Source organism: Quercus lobata, chromosome 10 (genome assembly GCF_001633185.2).
Source record: "Quercus lobata isolate SW786 chromosome 10, ValleyOak3.0 Primary Assembly, whole genome shotgun sequence".
Taxonomy (NCBI): domain Eukaryota; kingdom Viridiplantae; phylum Streptophyta; class Magnoliopsida; order Fagales; family Fagaceae; genus Quercus; species Quercus lobata.
Genome location: NC_044913.1, coordinates 18,713,232 through 18,721,941, shown reverse-complemented (window position 1 = coordinate 18,721,941; position 8,710 = coordinate 18,713,232). Strand labels below are relative to the sequence as shown.

Below are 8,710 nucleotides of genomic sequence, written 5' to 3'. Positions count from 1 at the left end.
GGGTCATTTTTTTTATACAATATAAAATTTATATTCTAGCATAATCTAAGTGTCTATGTATGTGAAGCTCTCTCTTGGAGACTTGAATTTCGACTTTTGTCCCCCACACCCCACAAGCATTTTTGGGTCATTTTTTTTTATACAAGATAGAATTCTACTCTAACCTAATCTAAGTGTATATGTGTGTGAAGCTCCCTCCTAAAGACTTGAACCTCGGCCCTTGCCTCCTACACCCCACAAGCACTTATACTTGTGGAGTGACCATTACACCAAGGGTGTGCGGTGGTATTTTTGGGTCATTTTTAAATTGGTTGAAATGAGCATGTCTTTGTGTTAACTTAATACATGTCGATTGAACAAGTTGAAGTTATATCACATCAGCTCATTTAATGAATGGTTGTATTAAGGTTGAGTGGTTTTAACTTTTAAGTTTTAACTTAATTATAAATGAGTTGGATTAAGATTAACCCATATAGTTAAATACCCTTATCTTGACACAACACAAATCACCACTCTTTGCATTGACACCCACCTCAATTGGGCCCACCAAAACATAAAAGACACAAGGATGGGGATGAAAAATTCATTGAAATTTTCTCCCTCAATAGCCTTATTTTGTTAGAATTGAGGTACCATAGAAGGAAGCCCAAGTGATCAAATTTGGTTCAAGCTCAACCCACCAAAGTCATAGCCATTGGCCCATATGCATAGCTATAAGAGTAAAAAGACATTCCCCCAAGCAACACTACACTCATCTTACAGTGTCTCTGCAGAATCTCTGTGAGTGTATGTGTTTCTCTCTTAACACCAAATGCCAATTCCATGGACTATACAAACAGATGGACTTCACAGCAACAACAACAACAACAAATCTCACTAAACCCTAACCCTAATTCTAACCATAATTCTTCAATTTCACAAGCACAATTGTACCACTACCCACTACCACAACCCTCCTTTTCTCACCTCACAAACCCAAACCTTTTCCTCTCTTTTCCTCAGCCAGTGCTTCCCTCTGCCTCTGACTCACTCCTCCACCCACCTGGCACCGACCCTTTTGCCAATTCGGGTCTCTACCCGTCAACCCATGTCGGACCCGGATCCCATGTTCAATTTCCTGAGGACCCAAATGCAGCTTCAAAGAACTGGGTTTACAAACAAGCTGAACCCATCAGATATGATTCTGTACCTGTAAGTGCCTTTTTCTACTTTTTTTGGGCTTAAATTAATTTAATTTGTATTGAGCTATTGGTGTGAATTTTGGATTTTTTGAGGTGCAATTTGGTTTTTGTCTTGTGGTTTGGTGTAGTGATGTTGGTTTTATTGGAATTGGGGTTTTGAGGTTGTTTTGTTATGTGGGGTTGTGTTTAATAAAGTGGGTTTATGGAGGTTTTGTGATATATATTGCTATAGTGACATAGTCTGACTGATGGTTATTGTGTGCCTATTGTGGTGATGTGTTTGGTGAGAGAAATTTCAGTTTTTGTATATTGAATGGCTTTCTTGGGCGAGTAGAAAAGTAGATGGTAATATTTATAGTGGTTTTCAATTGTTGTTTGAGGACTTATGTTGTGTCCAGTTTATGTGTGTTTGCATGCTTGAGTACATGTATATGAACAGAAAAAAAAAAGGTGAATTTATGATGTGGTGAGGAGAGAACAAGGGTTTAAGAAGAAATTCCAACAACATACAATGTTAATTTTTTTTTTTAATTAAAAAAAGATAATAGAATTGAAATTTGAACAATCAAATATCAATTTTTAGGCTTAAAGTGATTAAGATGTATTCAAATATGAAATTTCATTTAATAGATAGATATTTATAATAGCCTTTAGTAACCCTAGAATCTCATCCTTCATTTTACATATAACCATTAAATCCACTTGTAAAACAATAGAGCAATTAAATCCCAATTATCTAATTTCATCAAAAGTTATATGCTAGTCACATGACCTTTTAAATTACCAAAGGCATACAGCTCATGACCATGATTACTTTGCCTTTAGTATAAACTGCTAAACCCATCAAGGGTGAAAGGTCTTGGATTACCTTGCGAAGGTTTTACTGGCTAGAGGCGAGTCTAAAGGACTCTTCTTTAGAAGAGTTACCTACATTATACCCAAAAAAAAAATTTATAATAAAGGCATACAAAAAGAATATAGATAAATAAAAGACAACAAACTAATGGGCCTCTTTTCTTTGGCCTTAAATCCTTCTACATCGGGGTTAGAGAAAACTCATCCTTGAGTTTGGATTCAATTTTCCACGATCTATTAGAATCCCAAATAATATTTTCCGTGATTCTTTTCATGTTAAGTATATCAAGAAAAATCTTCTTTGCCTTTTTTTTTATAGGTAATAAACATTTTCATTAATAAAAAAGTACATCATGTTCATGATGATGAAGAGACTGTACTTGAGAAAAATCTTCTTAGCCTAAATATGCCAATAAGAACTTGTACCTAACAAGTTTGTAACCCTTTCTTGAATTTACCATCTTTTGGCACCACACAACTTTATTCAAAAAATTTCTCAAGCTTATCCTTGCATCTCTTGATTCTTTTCAAATTGAGTTGCTTTTATGAATTCTTCCCAAATACAATCAAATATCAATTTCTATGCTCAATGAGCTCAAGACCTTTTAAAATACTGAAGGAATAAAAAAAAACATATAGATGAATAAAAGACAATGGACTGATAGGTCATTTTTTCCTTGTGTTAACTTCTCCTGCATCATTCGAACTGAACATGGTATGTCCCATAAATTCTCTTGTATATCCATTGTGAAAAGTTACACTCTTTTTTTTTTTGAAACCTGTATTGATTGATTTGCAGGCTAGCAATTCTTTGCATGAGAATTCAATTGTGTCCACTAGTTCAAATTCTTTATGGAATAACTATTGGACAAATCAACATTTGACAAACGATGCCACAAAGATAGTACCACAGCAAACTAAGTTTGTTCAGTCCATGTGGTGTGAGGTCTGCAAAATTGATTGTAATAGCAAAGAGGTTTATGAAAAACACATGCGGGGAAAGAAGCACTTGAGGAATTTGCAAGCACAAGTACCAAGAAGCAGTATAGATGGACAAGTGATATTTGGGGCTTCAGGTGGAGCTGCGGGTGAGGACTTGGGGACAAAGAAACAGAAGCTTTTGAATGGCGATGCTGCAGCTGATTCTGTCAGGGTATGCACAATATGCAATGTTACTTGCAATAGCCAAGAAGTGTTTAATAAACATCTGGCTGGGAAAAGACATGCTTCTCAGGTAAATTAAGCAGTTAACTAATGTTCTGCAGGGTTAACTTTTGTACAGTATTTATCATTTACTTTGCCTTTCTAGATTCTGCTGCCCCACACCAACCGCTGCATTTTTGCATTTATGGAAATAAATATTCTTTTGTGGCTTTTGTAAATTACTGGAGTTACTTTTCTTATATTGATTTATGATTTAGAATTCATGTATTCAAATAATTTTCTGGATCTTCTTTTGGAATTTATTTAGGAAATCTTTTTCCAGTTCTTCTCTCAATGTGGATTGCAACTTCCACAAATTTACAAGTATTATCAGTGATTCAATTCATGGTATAAAATAGAGAAATAAAATATATGATCTGTCTATCATTTTGTATGCAAACAATGAGTCATCTTAGATACATTAAGTTATCTTATGCAGGTCCTATAGATATTGCATTGCTAGAACTACTATTGGAGTTTCATTTTAAAATCTTTTGTTTCGTGTCCTCTGTTGTTAAGTAATCATTACCATGTTGTCATTTGGCAGAACTGATTGTCTAAAAAGTACTTTTAGTTTATGTCTATATTGTCAAAAGGGGAATATGTGTGTTTAGTTGAAAAGCCACATTTATATTTCTTGCAAAAAGTATATATCAAAAAAAAAATTTCTTGCAAAAAGTAACAGACATTTCATATCAAATGCCACATTTAGCCTCTTTGAGTTGCTCTCATCTTTTCCTTGAACTGGTGATGCAGTTATTTCCTGCAAGTCAACATCAATGTGTATCAAACTTGCCTTTTATCATATATCCATGTCATGTGACTAAGTGTCTAAGCAGAGAAGGGCTAACTTGTAGATCACTGCAGGCCCTCCTGTGCCCAAATTTAATTTTTATAAATAATATATAACATCTGATTATATATATCTAAAAGTGTAAAAGTTGGGCTCAAAATTATGCCTGACCCCACTAAGAAATGAATGTTAACTCAAAAAATAAAATGGCTCCCAAAGCGAAAAAGACCTTTTACTTTAAACAAAAGTGTTGTGGGCCCGACACTCACTAACTCGTCCATGGTTGACCACTGATCACTGACCTCAAAGTCCTCAAGTGGTGGTATGGAGGAGAGCAATTATTGCTAGGACTTTTTTTTTTTCCCTTCGTCTCCAACACTAATTGATTTTGTAAGAAGTTGAGCCTTGGTGTGATATCAAGTGCCTTTCATCAAAAGTGACAGGTTGTAGGTTCAAGCTCAAAAATCAACCTCTCCAATAAATTGGGGTTAAGGTTGCCTACCATGACCTCTCTTAGATCTTGCAAAAGTGGGAGTTTTGTGCATTGGGTACAACTAATTTGATTTTCTAGTTAGAAGAATATTGGATATATTTACTTATCAAACCAGGAAAAAACCGGGGGGGGGGGGGTGTGAGGGGAATATTGGACATATTTTTTTTTATAATTCAATAGTTACATTGGGTGAGGGGAGATTTGAAACTAGGTAGATGTCATGGACACATTAGGAGGTGCCAACCAGTTGATCTACAAGACTCTTGCCAATAATACTTGACATATAATGAGATAATAACTGTGATTTTTATTTGATTAGTAAATTGTGGGAAATCCAACTAACAATATTTGACTTCCTGAATAGAAAAAGTGTGAAATAATTCATAAATGAATGCTAGTGATGCAACATTGTCAACCTCTAACGTTTATTTCTAGGTTTTCAAAATTCCTCATACAAAACCTTGACAAATTGAAATGAACGAAATTGATATTGGTTCATTGGAGTGTGATCTAGATTAAGTCTACATATATGGGATTATCATGTTAATCATTGTGATAAAATGTATCTCTCCAAAGGAGGCCATTTGACTTTGCTCAAAAGCATGGTTTCCAGTCTTTCAACATACTATTTATCATTGTTCACTATCCCTACAAGTGTGGCTAATAGGATTGAGAAATTGCAAAGGGATTTATTATGGGGTGGTACAGGGGATAAATCCAAGCTGCATTTGCTGGGTTGGCATATGGTGTGTACTCCTATGGGTTAAGCCTTGTTGGGGAAATGCTTGTGGCGGTTTGGGATGGAGGAGACAAGGCTATGGAGGCATGTGATAGCTTTGAAGTTCGGGGAAGAATGGGGGGATGGACTTCTAAGTTGAATATGGGACCCTATGGTTGTGGTTTGTGGAGAAGCATTAGGATGAGATGGGATGGTTTTCATAGATATATTCGATATGAGGTGGGAATGGGGAATTGGGTGCTGTTTTCGCTGGATTGCTAGTGTGGAGATCAACCTGTTAAAGAAGCTTTTCTGATCTTGTATGAGAATGCTACTAATTGTGAAGCATTGGTGGAGTCTTTATTGGTGAGGCTGCAAGGGGGGAGAGGAGGAGCTGGGATGTTTGGTTCCATCGTGATTTTAATGACAAGGAAATGGAATTGGTGTTGGCTGTTCTTCATATCTTGGAGTCTAATATTCCTCCTTCTGAGGTGGAGATTGGATGAGTTGGAAGTTGTGGAATTTTGTTTTGAACCATTTGGGGTTGCCTGGGTGATTCCTGAGAGAGTGATTGATCTTATGCTGGGATGGAGAAATTGATTCGGGAAACACTCATCGAACATATGGAATTTGGCACCATTGTGTTTGATGTGGTGTATCTAGAGTGAGAGAAACATGCATACGTTTGAGGATGTGGAGAACTCGAGGGAGTGGCTTCTTGTGTCATTTATATTGACCTTATTTGATTGGTCTTGGGCTTGGGAACTCACAGCTGGTGATTCTCTCCTGATGTTTATAGCTTCCCTTAATTCTTGTACATAATTTTGAGTTTTTGTTGTATTCTCTTCGTTGCTTCATGAAAAAATCCATGAAGTAGTTTTTTAATGAAGTTTTATCTTATCTTTCCAAAAAGAAAAAATGTAGTAAAAAACAATTATTTTGTGTTTTTTCTTCTGTTTATATTTTGTTAATATTGAATATATGCTAGTTTTATTTTTTATGTATTAATTTTAGTTTTTATTTTAGTATATTTCTCATTCTCAAATGGTGATTTTCCCCTCCCCTCTCTCCCACCACCCCCCCCCCCCCCCCCCCCCCCATGTACCTTAGCCCTCCAAAGATGAAATCTGGTTCCGTCCCTAGTTCTTTAGTAAATCTCTCATGTTTCCATGGGTTGTGAATGAGATAGTCTTTTCTTCAATAAAACTTATTACTTATTAAAAAATAAAAATATTTTGCTTTAATCTTATATTTCGCACTTCTTATTCTGTATCATTTGCTCTTTTCTATTTGTGTTCACAAGCTCGCATAAAAAATATGAACTTGCCTTTTCTTTATGTTCATGATTTACGCAATGTGGTGTACTTTCTTGTAATATTGGGTTGGTTCAGTTGATAACTATATTTTTTAGGGTAGGAACTGTGCAGTAAAATTCATGTATGGTACGTACTGTTTAGTCATCTCAGTGGGGTATTATAGGTTATAGCCACTAAATACAGCAATAAGATGTATAGATGGTTTCTTACGGCAATAGCTTTTGGAATTTAGAAATAAAATGTGGAGCTGTGATGGAATCATACTTGTACTTTGTTTCTATGGTAATCCATCTTGTTTATTATGTAGGCTGGCTTAGTAGCCCTTAATGGGGTTGGGCCATATATTGCTGCAGTTAAGTCTCAGATTAGCAGCACTTGGAAAAAATTCCCTGTGAAAAATAAGGTTGTTCAATCTGCATGGTGTTCAGTCTGCAAAATCAATTGTAACAGCAATGATGTCTACGTCAAACACCTATCTGGAAAGAAGCACCAGAAGAATATGGAGAAACAGTCGAAATCAAAGAATGAAGACAGTGCCCCTGCCTCAAATGCTCTTCCAGCCCCAACAAATCCAATAATTGGACCAGTGGAAAACCCAGATGCCAATAAGGGCAAAACTGTTGCAAAAAATTCATCGAACAAGGTAGCCGAGTCACAGGCACCAAGAGAAGATCTGGAGACGAAGAAACGTAAGGTTTTGGAATGTGGAGCAGCAGCAGGTGCTGTTAGGACGTGCACGATATGCAATGTAGTGTGCAACAGCCAGTCAGTCTTCAATTCTCATCTTGCTGGCCAGAAGCATGCCGCCATGGTGAAGAAACAGGCAGAAGCTGGAATTGCAATGGCAGCGTCAGCTCCTCAACTGATAACTGCTGCCTAAAACCTGATTGCTTGGAAACAAACAGTTGCTGTTAACAACCCACTTTATTTGTTTATTTATTTCCTTTCAGGACTTTGTACATTCCCCCTGCATATATAATACTAAGATGTACCCTTAAGTATGTCTTGGCTTCACATGGTCCAAAATTGCATTAATGTGGGTGCTTTTATAGTGCATTAGATATTTCAACTCATATTCAAGAGTTTAATATATAGAAATGATATAGTTTCTCTCTCTCTCTCTCTCTCTCTCTCTGGGTGGGGTATTTATTTAAATTCTTAGAATAATTCTCGAGTCAAATAGAAGGATGGGTTTCCATGTAAAAAATTTCCCGCATCACAACCTTGCTCCGATGGTTTCATTGATTGAGAAGTGGTCAAAAAGACTCAAAACTCAAAACGTGGTGTGTGTGTGTATATATATATATATATATATTTTTTTTTTTGAGGAAACGTGGTGTGTATATATGTATATACACTTAATGGTTGCTTTATTTCCCATTAGGAATATAAAGTTATAAACTGTTACTGTATAATGATAAAATTGGAATTTTATCATTCGTTAATAAAATCAATTATGTTGAAAATCACATGAAAATATAATACATTCTGACCATCTTGGCCCACGAGGCATTCATTTTTTTCGCCGAGAGGCGTCATGAGGCATCAAGACTATCACATTCGAGGGTAAGGAATTCTGAGTCCTTGCCCCCAAGGCCCAAGCGGAAGATTGGAATGATTTGGTCACGGTTTAGGTATAAATTTGTTTTTGACAAATGAGGGTATCCATACCCTCAAGCATATGACTATTCTCTCATGCGTGTATAATTAGAAATGTTACGTTCACAGCACTTTCACAACAAATTCTATAGAGCAAGTTGTTATTGGTGAGGAAAAAATTAATTCAAATTAAAACTAGTAAGGCAGTAACAACTTACCACACAGAATTTATTGTAAAAATATTGTGAACGTGACACATTATTTTTTAAACCCAACTGAATTATGCTTGAATGTGATCCTCTTAATAATATTTTGGTCTTTTTAATCATACACACACAAAAAGTCCCATCAACAAACCAATTTGATTTAAAAATCTTAAATGCACATCATTTATCTCAATAGATGACATGCATCTACTTATTCTTTTTTATTCTTAATACGCTAACGTCTCTTTAAGTGTTAATTCCCATTAGTTAGTCAAGTAACGTTAACGGTAGTCAAGAGGAGATCAATCGTTCCAATTAAAACTTCAAAGCAAAAAATTAAAAAAAG

General features: G+C 35.7%; 1 protein-coding gene across 2 annotated transcripts; it reads left to right on the top strand.

Moving 5' to 3' along the window:
- Positions 1-698: 698 nt before the first annotated feature.
- Positions 699-7,580, top strand: LOC115963972 (zinc finger protein 346-like). 2 transcript variants are annotated; one of them, XM_031083244.1, is made up of 3 exons: positions 699-1,191; positions 2,977-3,270; positions 6,867-7,580. In XM_031083244.1, the coding sequence occupies exons 1-3, from the start codon at positions 823-825 to the stop codon at positions 7,437-7,439; spliced, it is 1,236 nt and encodes a 411-aa protein (XP_030939104.1). In that variant the 5' UTR covers positions 699-822; the 3' UTR covers positions 7,440-7,580. The 2 variants fall into 2 exon arrangements, with proteins under 2 accessions (XP_030939104.1, XP_030939103.1); XM_031083243.1 differs by having other exon boundaries at positions 2,836-3,270.
- The last annotated feature ends 1,130 nt before the right edge of the window (positions 7,581-8,710 follow it).